Consider the following 18,876-nt stretch of genomic DNA (forward strand, 5'->3'; position numbering starts at 1 on the left):
TCTCAATCAGGGACAGCTGTCTATCGTTGTCTCTGATTGGGAACCATACTTTTGTAGCTTTTTCCCATATGTTTTTTGTGGGTAGTTATTTTCTGTTTTGTGTTTCTGCACCTGACAGAACTGTTTCGGTTTTCATTCATTCTCTGTGTTATTTTTGTTATTTAGTGTTCAGTTGAAATAAAAGAATGAACACTTACCACGCTGCCCTTTGGTCCACACCTTCTTCAACAGACGATCGTTACAGAATGAACACTTACCACGCTGCCCTTTGGTCCACACCTTCTTCAACAGACGACTGTTACAGAATGCACACTTACCACGCTGCCCTTTGTTCCTCACCTTCTTCAACAGACGACCGTTACAGAATGCACACTTACTACGCTGTCCTTTGGTCCACACCTTCTTCAACAGACGACCGTTACAGAATGCACACTTACTACGCTGTCCTTTGGTCCACACCTTCTTCAACAGACAGCCGTTACAGAATGCACACTTACTACGCTGCCCTTTGGTCCACACCTTCTTCAACAGATGGCCGTTACAGAATGAACACTTACTACGCTGCCCTTTGGTCCACACCTTCTTCAACAGACGACCGTTACAGAATGCACACTTACCACGCTGCCCTTTGGTCCACACCTTCTGCAACAGACAATCGTTACAGAATGAACACTTACCACGCTGCCCTTTGGTCCACACCTTCTTCAACAGAAAATCGTTACAATTAGCAGCTGTAGACTTGCAGCTGGTATCTGCAAGATGCAAAGCCATATCCCAGGTACAAAGCAAGCAATTATGTATGTAATGAGTTAATTATGAGTCTCATCTGAGATAATTAGATGTGTATTTTCATTATTGATTTACTATGCCTTTAAAAAGATCAAAAGCAATTATATCATTATCATGCCTTCTTAATGCTAAAAATGCATCATCCCTTTCAATAAAGCACCAGCATCACTTTTATCCTTCAACTTGAATTTCAACCATCATTACAAATCAGGAGTCATATTTAGAATATGTTTAATATTTGGCAATGATAAACATAATGTAGTGTATCTCAGCAGGCTTTGATATACCTAACAATTGTTTTTCTTGGTCTTGAGAATGAAAGTAAGTAGCTAAATATGGTTGTCATAAGTAATGGCTATTTCACAGAGACACTCTTAAGCTCAAAGAGGAATCATAAACCCCACTTCTCTTTCTTCTGCTCTTTGTGTTTGCAGTGTTCAGACAGAGTAAAGTTACTGAGCACTTCCCCGTACAAAACACATTGTGCGGGCACTGACAAGTCAGTGACAGACAGGGCATCATCTGCTGCTGAACGACAGCTCTGCGTCGTGTGCTGTCGTTCAGCAGCAGACGATGCACTGTCTTGTCACTGACTTGTCAGTGCCCCCACAATGTGTTTTGTGCGGGGAAGTGCTAAGTAATGAATCTCTCAAAACGGACAAATGAATTAAACGACACGTCCTGACCAAACATCCACGCCATGGTGGTAAACCCAGGGAGTTCTTTCAGAGCAAGGCAGAATGCTTCAGGAAACAGTGCTTCGACAGTGGAAAAGCAAGTCAGCTAGCAAGGCTTTGTTGTCCTTTTATACCAGGTGATGATAAGCAGAAATAAGGGAGTACTAACTATCATAGTAGATGTGAGTTTCTTTTCGAACAATCCCCTGGCCTTGTACACAGCTAATAGCTAACATTTGCCAAAGCAAGCTAGCTACTGATAGTGCAACCCAAATAATAGTAAAGATGAAGACTGATCAGACCTACTGTACATCTTAATTTTACTAGGCAAGTCAGTTAAGAACAAATTCTTATTTTCAATGACAGCCTAGGAACAGTTCTGCCCCTGAACAGTTAACTGCCTGTTCAGGGGCAGAACGACAGATTTGTACCTTGTCAGCTCGGGGATTCGAACTTGCAACCTTTCGGTTACTAGTCCAACGCTCTAACCACTAGGCTACCCTGCCGCCCGTAAGCAAGCCAGAAATGATTGTTGAAAGAAAGTCTAGGTTTCGAACTGTTGCTGTTAAAATACATGTAATCATTTTTATTTTTAACTGGAATAAACTGATTGAAGAAATATGCTGTTTGAGGCAAACACACTCACATAGTTCTGGCTTGCTCATCTACAGCAGGAAGTGGTCTCCTGCCTGACTGAAAAAGCAGTAGATGTTCTGATCCAGTTTGGCACCACATACAGTGGGGCAAAAAAAGTATTTAGTCAGCCACCAATTGTGAAAGTTCTCCCACTTAAACAGATGAGAGAGGCCTGTAATTTTCATCATAGGTACACTTCAACTATGACAGACAAAATGAGAAAAAAAATCCAGAAAATCACATTGTAGGATGTTTAATGAATTTATTTGCAAATGATGGTGGAAAATAAGTATTTGGTCAATAACAAAAGTTTATCTCAATACTTTGTTATATACCCTTTGTTGGCAATGACAGAGGTCAAACATTTTATGTAAGTCACCACAAGGTTTTCACACACTGTTGCTGGTATTTTAGCCCATTCCTCCATGCAGATCTCCTCTAGAGGAGTGGTGTTTTGGGGCTGTTGCTGGGCAACACGGACTTTCAACTCCCTCCAAAGATTTTCAATGGGGTAGAGATCTGGAGACTGGCTAGGCCTCTCCAGGACCTTGAAATGCTTCTTACGAAGCCACTCCTTCATTGCCCGGGCGGTGTGTTTGGGATCATTGTCATGCTGAAAGACCCAGCCAAGTTTCATCTTCAATGCCCTTGCTGATGGAAGGAGGTTTTCACTCAAAATCTCACGATACATGTCCCCATTCATTCTTTCCTTTACACGAATCAGTCAAATCAAATCAAATCAAATTTATTTATATAGCCCTTCGTACATCAGCTGATATCTCAAAGTGCTGTACAGAAACCCAGCCTAAAACCCCAAACAGCAAGCAATGCAGGTGTAGAAGCACGGTGGCTAGGAAAAACTCCCTAGAAAAGCCAAAACCTAGGAAGAAACCTAGAGAGGAACCAGGCTATGTGGGGTGGCCAGTCCTCTTCTGGCTGTGCCGGGTAGAGATTATAACAGAACATGGCCAAGATGTTCAAATGTTCATAAATGACCAGCATGGTCGAATAATAATAAGGAAGAACAGTTGAAACTGGAGCAGCAGCACGGCCAGGTGGACTGGGGACAGCAAGGAGTCATCATGTCAAGTAGTCCTGGGGCATGGTCCTAGGGCTCAGGTCAGTTGAAACTGGAGCAGCAGCACGGCCAGGTGGACTGGGGACAGCAAGGAGTCATCATGTCAGGTAGTCCTGGGGCATGGTCCTAGGGCTCAGGTCCTCCGAGAGAGAGAAGGAGAGAATTAGAGAACGCACACTTAGATTCACACAGGACACCGAATTGGACAGGAGAAGTACTCCAGATATAACAAACTGACCCCAGCCCCCCGACACATAAACTACTGCAGCATAAATACTGGAGGCTGAGACAGGAGGGGTCAGGAGACACTGTGGCCCCACCCGAGGACACCCCCGGACAGGGCCAAACAGGAAGGATATAACCCCACCCACTTTGCCAAAGCACAGCCCCCACACCACTGGAGGGATATCTTCAACCACCAACTTACCATCCTGAGACAAAGCTGAGTATAGCCCGCAAAGATCTCCGCCACGGCACAACCCAAGGGGGGGCGCCAACCCAGACAGGATGACCACATCAGTGAATCAACCCACTCAGGTGACGCACCCCCTCCAGGGACGGCATGAGAGAGCCCCAGCAAGCCAGTGACTCAGCCCCTGTAATAGGGTTAGAGGCAGAGAATCCCAGTGGAAAGAGGGGAACCGGCCAGGCAGAGACAGCAAGGGTGGTTCGTTGCTCCAGAGCCTTTCCGTTCACCTTCCCACTCCTGGGCCAGACTACACTCAATCATATGACCCACTGAAGAGATGAGTCTTCAGTAAAGACTTAAAGGTTGAGACCGAGTTTGCGTCTCTGACATGGGTAGGCAGACCGTTCCATAAAAATGGAGCTCTATAGGAGAAAGCCCTGCCTCCAGCTGTTTGCTTAGAAATTCTAGGGACAATTAGGAGGCCTGCGTCTTGTGACCGTAGCGTACGTGTAGGTATGTACGGCAGGACCAAATCAGAGAGATAGGTAGGAGCAAGCCCATGCAATGCTTTGTAGGTTAGCAGTAAAACCTTGAAATCAGCCCTTGCTTTGACAGGAAGCCAGTGTAGGGAGGCTAGCACTGGAGTAATATGATCAAATTTTTTGGTTCTAGTCAGGATTCTAGCAGCCGTATTTAGCACTAACTGAAGTTTATTTAGTGCTTTATCCGGGTAGCCGGAAAGTAGAGCATTGCAGTAGTCTAACCTAGAAGTGACAAAAGCATGGATTAATTTTTCTGCATCATTTTTGGACAGAAAGTTTCTGATTTTTGCAATGTTACGTAGATGGAAAAAAGCTGTCCTTGAAATGGTCTTGATATGTTCTTCAAAAGAGAGATCAGGGTCCAGAGTAACGCCGAGGTCCTTCACAGTTTTATTTGAGATGACTGTACAACCATTAAGATTAATTGTCAGATTCAACAGAAGATCTCTTTGTTTCTTGGGACCTAGAACAAGCATCTCTGTTTTATCCGAGTTTAAAAGTAGAAAGTTTGCTGCCATCCACTTCCTTATGTCTGAAACACATGCTTCTAGCGAGGGCAATTTTGGGGCTTCACCATGTTTCATTGAAATGTACAGCTGTGTATCATCCGCATAGCAGTGAAAGTTAACATTATGTTTTCGAATAACATCCCCAAGAGGTAAAATATATAGTGAAAACAACAGCGGTCCTAAAACGGAACCTTGAGGAACACCGAAATTTACAGTTGATTTGTCAGAGGACAAACCATCCACAGAGACAAACTGATATCTTTCCGACAGATAAGATCTAAACCAGGCCAGAACTTGTCCGTGTAGACCAATTTGGGTTTCCAATCTCTCCAAAAGAATGTGGTGATCGATGGTATCAAAAGCAGCACTAAGGTCTAGGAGCACGAGGACAGATGCAGAGCCTCGGTCCGATGCCATTAAAATGTCATTTACCACCTTCACAAGTGCCGTCTCAGTGCTATGATGGGGTCTAAAACCAGACTGAAGCATTTCGTATACATTGTTTGTCTTCAGGAAGGCAGTGAGTTGCTGAGCAACAGCCTTTTCTAAGATTTTTGAGAGGAATGGAAGATTCGATATAGGCCGATAGTTTTTTATATTTTCTGGGTCAAGGTTTGGCTTTTTCAAGAGAGGCTTTATTACTGCCACTTTTAGTGAGTTTGGTACACATCCGGTGGATAGAGAGCCGTTTATTATGTTCAACATAGGAGGGCCAAGCACAGGAAGCAGCTCTTTCAGTAGTTTAGTTGGAATAGGGTCCAGTAAGCAGCTTGAAGGTTTAGAGGCCATGATTATTTTCATCATTGTGTCAAGAGATATAGTACTAAAACACTTGAGCGTCTCTCTTGATCCTAGGTCCACGCAGAGTTGTGCAGACTCAGGACAACTGAGCTTTGAAGGAATACGCAGATTTAAAGAGGAGTCTGTAATTTGCTTTCTAATAATCATAATTTTTTCCTCAAAGAAGTTCATGAATTTATCACTGCTAAAGTGAAAGTCATCCTCTCTTGGGGAATGCTGCTTTTTAGTTAGCTTTGCGACCGTATCAAAAAGGAATTTTGGATTGTTCTTATTGTCCTCAATTAAGTTAGAAAAATAGGATGATCGAGCAGCAGTAAGGGCTCTTCGGTACTGCACGGTACTGTCTTTCCAAGCTAGACGGAAGACTTCCAGTTTGGTGTGGCGCCATTTCCGTTCCAATTTTCTGGAAGCTTGCTTCAGAGCTCGGGTATTTTCTGTGTACCAGGGAGCTAGTTTCTTATGAGAAATGTTTTTAGTTTTTAGGGGTGCAACTGCATCTAGGGTATTGCGCAAGGTTAAATTGAGTTCCTCAGTTAGGTGGTTAACTGATTTTTGTCCTCTGGTGTCATTGGGTAGACAGAGGGAATCTGGAAGGACATCAAGGAATCTTTGTGTTGTCTGTGAATTTATAGCACGACTTTTGATGTTCCTTGGTTGGGGTCTGAGCAGATTATTTGTTGCAATTGCAAACGTAATAAAATGGTGGTCCGATAGTCCTGGATTATGAGGAAAACATTAAGATCCACAACATTTATTCCATGGGACAAAACTAGGTCCAGCGTATGACTGTGACAGTGAGTGGGTCCAGAGACATGTTGGACAAAACCCACTGAGTCGATGATGGCTCCGAAAGCCTTTTGGAGTGGGTCTGTGGACTTTTCCATGTGAATATTAAAGTCACCAAAGATTAGAATATTATCTGCTATGACTACAAGGTCCGATAGGAATTCAGGGAACTCAGTGAGGAACGCTGTATATGACCCAGGAGGCCTGTAAACAGTAGCTATAAAAAGTGATTGAGTAGGCTGCATAGATTTCATGACTAGAAGCTCAAAAGACGAAAACGTCATTTTTTTTTTTGTAAATTGAAATTTGCTATCGTAAATGTTAGCAACACCTCCGCCTTTGCGGGATGCACGGGGATATGGTCACTAGTGTAGCCAGGAGGTGAGGCCTCATTTAACACAGTAAATTCATCAGGCTTAAGCCATGTTTCAGTCAGGCCAATCACATCAAGATTATGATCAGTGATTAGTTCATTGACTATAATTGCCTTTGAAGTAAGGGATCTAACATTAAGTAGCCCTATTTTGAGATGTGAGGTATCATGATCTCTTTCAATAATGACAGGAATGGAGGTGGTCTTTATCCTAGTGAGATTGCTAAGGCGAACACCGCCATGTTTAGTTTTGCGCAACCTAGGTCGAGGCACAGTCGTCCTGGTCCCTTTGCAGAAAAACAGCCCCAAAGCATGATGTTTCCACACCCATGCTTCACAATAGGTATGGTGTTCTTTGGATGCAACTCAGCATTCTTTATCCTCCAAACATGACAAGTTAAGATTTTAACAAAAAGTTACAGTGCCTTGCGAAAGTATTCGGCCCCCTTGAACTTTGCGACCTTTTGCCACATTTCAGGCTTCAAACATAAAGATATAAAACTGTATTTTTTTGTGAAGAATCAACAACAAGTGGGACACAATCATGAAGTGGAACGACATTTATTGGATATTTCAAACTTTTTTAACAAATCAAAAACTGAAAAATTGGGCGTGCAAAATTATTCAGCCCCTTTACTTTCAGTGCAGCAAACTCTCTCCAGAAGTTCAGTGAGGATCTCTGAATGATCCAATGTTGACCTAAATGACTAATGATGCTACATACAATCCACCTGTGTGTAATCAAGTCTCCGTATAAATGCACCTGCACTGTGATAGTCTCATAGGTCCGTTAAAAGCGCAGAGAGCATCATGAAGAACAAGGAACACACCAGGCAGGTCCGAGATATTGTTGTGAAGAATTTTAAAGCCAGTCGTATATTGCACAAATCTGGCCTTTATGGAAGAGTGGCAAGAAGAAAGCCATTTCTTAAAGATATCCATAAAAAGTGTCGTTTAATGTTTGCCACAAGCCACCTGGGAGACACACCAAACATGTGGAAGAAGGTGCTCTGGTCAGATGAAACCAAAATTGAACTTTTTGGCAACAATGCAAAACGTTATGTTTGGCGTAAAAGCAACACAGCTCATGACCCTGAACACACCATACCCACTGTCAAACATGGTGGTGGCAGCATCATGGTTTGGGCCTGCTTTTCTTCAGCAGGGACAGGGAAGATGGTTAAAATTGATGGGAAGATGGATGGAGCCAAATACAGGACAATTCTGGAAGAAAACCTGATGGAGTCTGCAAAAGACCTGAGACTGGGACGGAGATTTGTCTTCCAACAAGACAATGATCCAAAACATAAAGCAAAATCTACAATGGAATGGTTCAAAAATAAACATATCCAGGTGTTAGAATGGCCAAGTCAAAGTCCAGACCTGAATCTAATCGAGAATCTGTGGAAAGAACTGAAAACTGCTGTTCACAAATGCTCTCCATCCAACCTCACTGAGCTTGAGCTGTTTTGCAAGGAGGAATGGGAAAAAAATTCAGTCTCTCGATGTGCAAAACTGATAGAGACATACCCCAAGCGAATTACAGCTGTAATCGCAGCAAAAGGTGGCGCTACAAAGTATTAACTTAAGGGGGCTGAATAATTTTGCATGCCCAATTTTTCAGTTTTTGATTTGTTAAAAAAGTTTGAAATATCCAATAAATGTCGTTCCACTTCATGATTGTGTCCCACTTGTTGTTGATTCTTCACAAAAAAATACAGTTTTATATCTTTATGTTTGAAGCCTGAAATGTGGCAAAAGGTCGCAAAGTTCAAGGGGGCCGAATACTTTCGCAAGGCACTGTATAGTGCAGGTAATCAAGGAGGTGATGGAGTCTGATGACGCTCAGGTGCGCGTAACGATGGTGCCAGGTGTGCTCCATAACGAGCAGCCTGGTGACATAGAGGCCGGAGATGGAGCACGTGACAGATACCATCTGTAGAGGTACTATCTTTATCAAGATCATAAAAGCTGATAGTAATCATCCACAAAAAATATGCGTACACGCCAAACTGAAATCTTATCAGAAACATGTTGGGTCAAACTGATGTAATTTTGAAATTTGGCACAGAAAATCTTTTCAGTTTTCTTTAGAGTCAGGCTATTGCATTTTCTCCCCATTTCCTAAACGTCTTTGCTCCACGAAAGATGCAGAGATGACAGAGAAAACTTTACTGATGTCAACTAGATTAATGCATTGATTCAATTGATCTATTACATTATTCTGGTGAACAAAGGTTCATTTAGTCTTATATGACAACATATATTGACAGAAGAGAAGCTGCGTGTATCTAATTATATACAAGTTGACTAACAACTAAAATGTCTGAAATTATAAGCTAAATCAGGCCCAAAATAATACTGCACCCCTTGTCAATAAATAGTTCAGCTGACTGTAGCCTACAGCGCATTTTCTATATTAGCGGGTTAACAATTGCGGCGGGTACTAGTGAACAAACAGCTGACCCGTGCACCACAAGTAGATATGTATAGGGGTAAGATGACTAGGCATCAGGATATATAATAAACAGTAGCAGCAGTGTAAATTATGATTGTATGTGAGTGTGTGTGCATGTGTGTAGTCAGTATACAGGTGTGTGCATGTTATGTGTGTGTTGGAGTGACAGTGTGCATGAGTGTGTAGAGACCTGTGAGTGTGCATAGAGACAGTGCCAAAATCTAACACAAATAGTCCATGTAGCCATTCTGTTAGCTATTTAGTAGTCTTATGGCTCAGGGATAGAAGCTGTTCAGGAGTCTGTTGGTGTCAGACTTGATACACCGGTACCACTTGCTGTGTGGAGGCAGAGAGAACAGTCTATGGCTTTGATTGCTAGAGTCTTTAATGATTTTCCATGCCTTCCTTTCACACCGCCTGACATAGAGATTCTGGATGGTAGGGAGCTTAGCCCCAGTGATGTACTGGGCTGTCTGCACCACCCTCTGTTGCGCCATGTGATTGAGGGCGGTGTAGATGCCATACCATGCAGTGATGCAGCCAGTAAAGATGTTGTCAGTGGTGCAGCTGTAGAACTTTTTGAGGATTTGAGAGCCCATACCAAACCTTTTCAACTTCCTGAGGGGGAAGAGGCGCTGTTTTAGTCCTTAGCGATTGGACACCAAGCTCTCGAACCCGCTCCACTGCAGCCCTGTCGATGTGGCTGCAGTGTACTCCCTGTTCAACCATTTGATACAGATTATGAATTTTAGCTGTCTCTGCACATGCTTAGTTAACCAAGCATCATGCATGTAATTAAACAGCCACTATGAGGTTGTAATGTAGATTTGACCTGCCAAAAATGTATGTGTGCCAGACATGGGCGCCTCTCTTAAGAAATTCAGTAACAGTCAACTTCACCCACCCACCCACCCACCCACTCACACACACACACACACACACACACACGCACACGCACACCGACACGCACACACACACACACACACACACACACACGCACGCACGCACGCACACGCACACGCACACCGACACGCACACACACACACACACACACACACACACACACACACACACACACACACACACACACACACACACACACACACACACACACACACACACACACACACACACACACACACACACACACACACACACACACACACACACACACACACAGAGCTCTCAGGACAAACACACTGTGTACAAACCTAACTTCTGGATTGCATGTCTGTCTCTTCACATTTGTTGTTGTGAGACATGGCACTAGCTGAATGCGCTGGCTGGCTTTTGTTTACTGCAGAGAGAGTAATGGTGTTGTCTTCAATTATTGATCACTGCTGGTTGGGTTCCTCAAACTGGCTTTTAAGGGAGCACCTGTCAGGACAGGAGAATCCTGGAGGATCCTGGGTAGGAGGATTGCGGCATAAAGGGATCACCCATTAGGGGAGGAAACATCCATGACACTCCACAAACATTTGGCTGACCCTGGTCCATGGTCCCCGATCGGTCACAGGGTTGTTAGGGTGGGAGTCCTTCTATGGCACATTTCATGTCCAGTCAGATTAGACACAGCAGTGAACCCAAGATAGATTGATCTGTGCTATTTCTGGGGTTTAGTGTTATGTGTGTCTTGATTAACGATGTGTAAACCAAAGATCTACAATTTGTTAGCCAATTATCTACAATTTGTTAACAAAAATTATAAGAGCAAAGTTTTAAAAACCCAAAACTGATTTCAATGCATTAGGCTATTATACAAAAGCGTATACAAATGCCTCACTCTTTCGCTAGCTCATGTAACAATTGTGAACACACTATATCAAAATGCAGACTCCAAATTTCATGAGTTGTCAGGTTGAATTGTTTAATCAAGGCTAGCAGACAAGGCTAGTGTTGTGACAGTGACAGACTGCGTAAGCGCTATGTGGACTGGAGCAGGAGACTGCTGATGACGCTACGCTGTATCTAGCTTACAGCTCAGATAGATGCTCTCCCATCTCCTTCCCTTCCTCTCTTCCCCTCCTCTCTTCCCCTCCCCTCCCTTCCTCTCATCCCTTCCTCTCTTCCCCTCCTCTTTTCCCTTCCCAGGGGGAAACCTTGAGGCCTGTCCTCTGTTATGGAGGAGGGTGGGGGAGGGAATCGGCTGCTGAGGGCCTGCTGGATATCTGATCAAGGCTACAGTGTCCCCACCATTTGATATACTTCTGGGAGGGAAGCTGCTAGTACTACTACTGCTGCTACATCTGCTATTCTCGGTGCTAGAGAATACTACTGTACTGTTGATAATAATGTCAATATATGCAGTTATTCAAGCCCTTATTGAGTGAACCCGTTTGCTCTTTGATTCTTTTATGTTGCATTTTCAGTCGGTACATTATAATATTTAGAATTGCGTTATTATATTTGATGTGTTATCTATGACTTGATAATAACAGATATATTAATTTGCTACTACTTTGATTTAAAGGGAATGTAATCAGCCTAGATTGATTTGGTGAGAGAGAAAGATCTCTGTTCATTAGTTGTGTATTTGTACTCTCTGTGTGGTTTGATTGGAATCGGAGTACATACATACGTCTCCCTTCTGTATCCCTTATGGGCATCTTATGTCGAGTGGGCTTCTGTCCAACCTCCAGAGAGAGATGCAACTGGATGACGTGGTGAGAGAGGGGGGAAGGAGACAGAGAGAGTGGTGACAGAATGCAATGACATCTTTGGTTGGAGAGGTTGCAGATGGACACATGGATCTCGCTGTGTCTCTGGAGATGGGGTACTGAGTAGGCCGCTGATCTGATCCAGGAACAGATGGACCGGTTGGGCAACAGAGCCTAACCCTCCACAGCTTACCATTCCTAAGGGAGATCACCCTGTGGTGAAGCATGGCTCTCACCCACATAGATCTAGAGGCAGGACTGAGATTCACCCATAAAGATCTAGAGGCAGGACTGAGACTCACCCACACAGATCTAGAGGCAGGACTGAGTCTCACCCACACAGCTCTAGAGGCAGGACTGAGACTCACCCACACAGATCTAGAGTCAGGACTGAGACTCACCCACACAGATCTAGAGGCAGGGCTGAGACTCATCCACACAATTTAGAGGCAGGACTGAGACTCACCCACACAGAACTAGAGGCAGGACTGAGACTCACCCACACAGATCTAGAGGCAGGACTGAGACTTGCCCATACAGAACTAGAGGCAGGACTGAGACTTACCCACACAGAACTAGAGGCAGGACTGAGACTCACCCACACAGATGTAGAAAGCACGACTGAGACTCGCCCACACAGAACTAGAGGCAGGACTGAGACTCGCCCACACAGCTTTAAAGGCAGGACTGAGACTCACCCACACAGATTTAGAGTCAGGACTGAGACTCACCTACACAGATATAGAGGCAGGACTGAGACTCATCCACACAATCCAGAGTCAGGACTGAGACTCACCCACAAAGAACTAGAGGCAGGACTGAGACTCACCTACACAGATCTAGAGGCAGGAATGAGACTCACCCACATAGATCTACAGGCAGGACTGAGACTCACCCACATAGCTCTAGAGGCAGAACTGAGACTCACCCACACAGATCTAGAGGCAGGACTGAGACTCACCCACCCAGATATAGAAGGCAGGACTGAGACTTACCCACACAAAACTAGAGGCAGGACTGAGACTCACCCACACAGATCTAGAGGCAGGACTGAGAATCACCCACACAGATCTAGAGGCAGGACTGAGACTCACCCACACAGATTGAGAGGCAGGACTGAGACTCACCCACATAGAACTAGAGGCAGGACTGAGACTCACCTACACAGATCTAGAGGCAGGACTGAGACTCACCCACATAGATCTAAAGGCAGGACTGAGACTCACCCACATAGATCTAAAGGCAGGACTGAGACTCACCCACACAGATCTAGAGGCAGGACTGAGACTCACCCACACAGATCTAAAGGCAGGACTGAGACTCACCTACACAGATCTAGAGGCAGGACTGAGACTCACCCACACAGATTGAGAGGCAGGACTGAGACTCACCCACATAGATCTAGAGGCAGGACTGAGACTCACCCACACAGATCTAGAGGCAGGACTGAGACTCATCCACATTGATCTAGAGGCAGGACTGAGACTCACCCACACAGAACTAGAGGCAGGACTGAGTCTCACCCACACAGATATAGAGGCAGAACTGAGACTCACCCGCATAGATCTAGAGGCAGGACTGAGACTCGCCCATACAGATCTCGAGGCAGGACTGAGACTTACCCACACAGAACTAGAGGCAGGACTAAGACTCACCCACATAGATCTAGAGGCAGGACTGAGACTCACCCTTACAGATCTAGAGGCAGGATGGACTCTCAGACTTTTAGATTTTGTCTGAGAAAATCAAACTCTTTTAAGCAGGTTAAGACTCACCCAAACTCACCCTGTCAGCTCTAGTTTGGAAGCAGGACTTTCAACCTCGTCTATCTCTTTGAGGCAGGACATTCAGACTCATCAGGCTCTTTGAGGCAGGACTGTCAACCTCGTCTAGCTCTTTGAGGCAGGACATTCAGACTCATCTAGCTCTTTGAGGCCGGACATTCAGACTCATCTAGCTCTTTGAGGCAGGACATTGAGTGTGATAAAGGCACAGATATCTATGGATAATTCTATAAAGTGGCAAATACAGAAGTCTTGTAGACCAAATAGCCCTAATTATTATCATAAAAAAATATATTTTTATTTTATTTAACTAGGCAAGTCACATTTTTACATTAAGTTGATTTGATTGTTGTTGTTTGTTTTATACCCAAATGATTTATTTGAATTATATAGGTTGTTTTGCTATGTGTGATGTTGTCAGACCAACACATGACTTTGGAGATGCTTCTGTTTTCTTTCAGCCATCAATGAGTTCCCTGAGGATATCTTCACCACCTACCAACGCACAAGAGGAGCTGTCCTGCTGCACATATTTGCGGTATGTGCAGCAGGTTTACCATGTGGTTCAGTAAATCAGGCATGTGTTGCGACAGTGTGTGTGTATGTGCATGCTTGCTTATATGGGGCATGTTTCTGGTGTGTGTGTGTCCATCCATGCACTAATTAGTGGACTAAAATATTACTTTGCTGTGTCCTGACCACTTCATTCAAGATAAGTTGTGCAGCTCTCTGTCTCTGACAGACAATTTTATGACAATTATAAATATTCTGTCAGCCGGGTGTCATTGTGTATGACCTGGTATCTTCCTGTCATGTGATGTCCTGGGCTGTGCTGTGAACAACACGGGTTGGTTTGGACACAGTGCCCCAGGCAGGGCCTGTCATCGCAACCTTACACAACAAAAGTCACATTAATGCAGCCTCAGATGACTCTGCTCTCTCTTTGGCAGGAACAACAACGTTCTACTTTGTGAGGGCAGGATAGAGGATAGCAGGATATGTGGACAGATGTTTCTCTTTCTCTCTTCTCTCTCTTTCTCTCTCTCTCTCTTTCTCTCTCTCTCTCTCTCCCTCTCTCTCTCAGGCCCTGTACATGTTTCTGGCCTTGGCAATCATCTGCGATGACTACTTTGTGATGTCGTTGGAGAAGATCTGTGAGGTGGGTGAATTAGAGTCCCAATAACAACCTCCTCTAGACTATAAACTTCCTTATATAAATCATTTGAAATTCCTTATATTAAGCAAACAAGACAGCATGATTTTATAGCATTTTTTATTTATTTACAGATAGCCAGGGGCATGCTCCAACACATACTTTAAAAAACGAAGCATTTGTGTTTAATGAGTCTGCCAGAGCAGAGGCAGTAGGGATGACCAGGGATGTGTGTGAATTGGACCATTTTCCTGTCAACCTGTAACAAGTACTTTTGGGTGTCAGGGAAAATGTATTGAGTAAAAACTACCTTATTTTCCCAAGGAATGTAGTGAAGTAAATGTAAAAGTTGGCAAAAATATAAATAATACAGTGAAGTACAGATTCCCCAAACAACTACATAAGTAATACTTTAAAGTATTGTTACTAAAGTACTTTACACCACTGATCAATGGTTAATGTATGAGACTTCAGTATGAGACTGTGCTTCTTCCCTCTGTGTGTCTGTTAGAAACTGGACCTGAGTGAAGATGTGGCAGGAGCTACATTCATGGCTGCTGGCAGCTCAGCACCAGAGCTGTTCGCCTCGATTATAGGTGAGGCGGGCTGTCTGGTACTCTCACACAAACACACTTACACTGTACAATACCATTAGTAGTATGTATACTGTGTGTTCAATTCTCCACATTGAGTAGGTTTCAGATCAATGTTGTCTAAGAGGTGATCATATTGGGTTGATAGCTGACTCTCTCTTTACCACACTCTCATTTTCTCTCTCTCTCTCTCTCTCTCTCTCTCTCTCTCCCTCTTCCTTTCTCTCTCGCTCTCTCTCTCTCTCTCCCTCTTCCTTCCTTTCTCTCTCTCTCTCTCTCTTCCTTTCTGTCTCTTTCTCTCCTGAAGGTGTGTTTATCACTCATGGAGATGTGGGTGTTGGAACCATAGTGGGCTCAGCAGTATTCAACATTCTATGCATCATCGGTGTGTGTGGAATCTTCGCTGGGCAGGTGTGTTTGTTTGCGTGCGTGCAATCTCCATGTGCCTCAGTCTATATTAGTGTACACTGCCAGAAGGAGACCATTGTCTTAATCACAAATCACACATACTGCATGCTATAACACATGCTATTTTAAGCCCAGTGGCGTAGTGCAGTTTTGCACCGAGCAAGAAGTCTGGGCTACTTATATTTGCTTCCTGCCCGTGAATTTGATGGCAAATCAGTTATTTCAACATAGCTCGCTAACAATGCTAGCAAGCTAGTTAGCTAGTGTGTTTGATTTGAAAACACCAACCTGTTCTTTGGTTGTTTCTACATTCTCCTAACCCATGAGGATGACTGCATTGGATGACAAGCTGGCAGTGATGAATTCATTACTCAGTCTGAGAATTCGACTGAAGTTTTGTGCCGCTGTCATCATTTAGTGAGTGGGAACTTCATCTCGTACAAGACCGAGTCAACGGCTATGGAGAAGTCGCAGTCAGATGGCGGGGAAGGCGAGGTGCCGGTGAGACGCCTTGAATGGAGAGCGAACTGTGCTGCCGAACTACCACTGAAGGACCTGCTCATCTCCCCCTTGTTGACAAACCCCTCCCTCTGCTTGACTGTCACCCTGTCTGTTGGAGGCTTGAAAATCCCAAAACGTTCAATTAGCTGACAGTTGTCGTAGTCCAGACCTACTCTCTGTTATGTAGCTACATATATATTTTATTTTCAAGCACCTTCAGATTTTTGTAATGAAAAGCTTTATGTAAGCTGAATAAATAATAATAATTATTAGTAGTATTATTATGAGTGTCAAGTGTCAGTAGTGCAGAGGCGAGGACGGAGTCAGGCGCAGGACACAGAACTGAGTAAAATAACATACTTTACTCAGAAAAATAATCAGCCAATAAATCCATGTAGGGATAACAAACCCTAACACAAAAGACTAACACAAAACCAGGAACAATCACGCACAAAACATAACGAGAACCAGAGGGCTAAATAGGGAAATAATAATAACGGAATGGGAAGGTGTGTACACTCAAGACATAACAAGTGGAAACAGAAACGTGGATCGGTGGCAGTTAGAAAGCCGTTGACGACGACCGTCGAACGCCGCCCGAACAAGGAGAGGGAACAACTTGGGCGGAAATCATGACAATGAAGCTGAGAGAAAACGTTGCAGTTTTAAAGCACATTTCCTGTAATTCTAAACATCTTTCTTCATGGCTTATGACGTGTTCATATGCTATCTGGGGGCGACCTCCGGGGTACCCCAAACCCCAACCCAAATAACACATACACTATTAGATGTGTATATATACAGTATATACAGTTGTGTACCAGACAGATGCCCACATTATCCTAGCAGGGTTTTAACCTAAAACAGTTAAACTGTCATCATGTTTTTAAACTGTGTTTTGTCTGCTAACTGCTACCGAGCAAAAAGCCGTTCTGGACTGGTTGCATTTAAAGTGCTGCCTGCTGCCTGCAGCCTCAAAGACTATCAACTGCTTTTGACCGGACAGAAGAAACAATGATAGCACTGAGGAGTAGACTTTTGTTATTAAAAATGGCTTTGTTTTGTAGCTGCTGAATGTTTTTAACTTGTGTACATTTTTCTAAAGGAGAACGCTAATGGTATTTGCTTCAATAGTTTGTATTAATTGTTCATTTTAATGGAACTGGTTGGCTTGCCTTAAGCTCTGTGACCCAACATCACACTTAGTCATCTCACTACTGTATTACTGTAGCTGCGTCGTTCCACCAAATTACTGCCTTCTGCATCCCTTTGATATTTTAAGTAAATAATTATGCACCAATATTGCATTTTAAAAGCCTGTTATATTCAATGAAGTGCCCTTTAATATAGACCACATGGAGAATTCAATAAATCTGATTTTCTTTTAATAAAATGAATAAAATTCTGCATTTTGACATTTCCTTCCGTACAGCCTTTGTGACGTCCAGGAAGATTTTAACCCCCCTAACCCCAACATTTCTCCAAGTTTTCACCATCATTGTAAAGCACTCGTTATTTTGTTACATTGACAAAGTCATTTCTTAAGATTATTATTTATTGCATGTGATTCGTGATTCATTTCAAGCTAAAAAATAAACCTTTTTTAAGGTCAACCCTGTTATGTGAACTGAACTCCCATTTTAATATGGTCAACTATTCCTTTATAAATATTTCCTTCAAAAGAAACATTGAACATCTAATAGTCAAATCATAGTCAAATCATAGTATAAAAGCAGGTGCTTCTACTCTTTTTCACAATTATTTTGTGTTTTGTGGTGGAAAACTGACTGGGTCGAGCATAGCACATCAACCGTGTTACCCATATATAGACAGGCTAGAAATGTTTTAATTTAAAAAAAAAAGGTGAATCTTGCATTCAATTGCCCCTCCCTGTTTCACACAAGGTTCCATTTCCCCAGTCACAAAGGGACTTGTGGCTGATTTTGGCTGAAATCTTCAACCCTGTTACGGTCAACCCTGTTATTTTATTTGTCACTTAATAGGCACTTACTATAGTCGTTTTTTATTTAACCTCTTGAGATGGGAAAACATGTTTTTTTATTAAGTTTAACATGTGCTCTTTATGACAGAATGTTACAACTCTTTTTCACTAAGTTACACTTCTCAAAAGGCACCAAATTGGTGGAACGAGTTAGGTATTGTAGCGAGGTGTCCTTGACTTGGACAGTACCTTTGTTTTCCTTAACCTTTCAGCCTCCATATTGCTAATGTAACCCTTTATGATATCACATATCACAGCTGAGTTGATATGTCAACATCAAGGTTACAAAGCTACACAACACTAAAATAACATGCGATCTAACCACAATGACCAAGAGGATAGTCTATTTCCACGGTTCATGGAACAACTTGATATAACTTGATATAGTGAATGTCATCTCATCTCCTTTCCCACTCTCCTCCTTCTGCCTTGTTCTCTCTCTCATCCAGGTGGTGTACCTGACTAAGTTTGCAGTGTTCCGTGACTCGTTCTACTACACTCTGTCTGTGTTGGCATTGATTGCAGTGAGTAGCTGATCATCTCATCTCTAGTCTACTTTACATAATGAGGCCAGTCAGACTGATAGAGCCCCCAGTGGCTGTTAAACCTTAATTTACTGTCTAAATGTCTAGCCCACTGGGCTAATAGAGGGTTGTGGGGAGGAGATGGTCAAGCAGCTGCTTGTGTGTGTGTGTGCGTGTGTGTTTCTGGGACTCTCTG

General features: G+C 43.4%; 1 protein-coding gene across 1 annotated transcript in view; it reads left to right on the forward strand.

The window, feature by feature from the left end:
- LOC135525707 (sodium/potassium/calcium exchanger 4-like) overlaps positions 1 to 18,876 on the forward strand; it is a 42,550-nt gene that overhangs the window by 12,163 nt on the left and 11,511 nt on the right. Inside the window, exons 3-7 of the mRNA XM_064953496.1 lie at positions 13,961 to 14,037; positions 14,584 to 14,658; positions 15,164 to 15,248; positions 15,553 to 15,656; positions 18,606 to 18,680. Coding sequence (XP_064809568.1) covers positions 13,961 to 14,037; positions 14,584 to 14,658; positions 15,164 to 15,248; positions 15,553 to 15,656; positions 18,606 to 18,680 — 416 coding nt within the window. The remainder of the gene's footprint in view (positions 1 to 13,960; positions 14,038 to 14,583; positions 14,659 to 15,163; positions 15,249 to 15,552; positions 15,657 to 18,605; positions 18,681 to 18,876) is intronic.

Source organism: Oncorhynchus masou, chromosome 32 (assembly GCF_036934945.1).
Source record: "Oncorhynchus masou masou isolate Uvic2021 chromosome 32, UVic_Omas_1.1, whole genome shotgun sequence".
Taxonomy (NCBI): domain Eukaryota; kingdom Metazoa; phylum Chordata; class Actinopteri; order Salmoniformes; family Salmonidae; genus Oncorhynchus; species Oncorhynchus masou.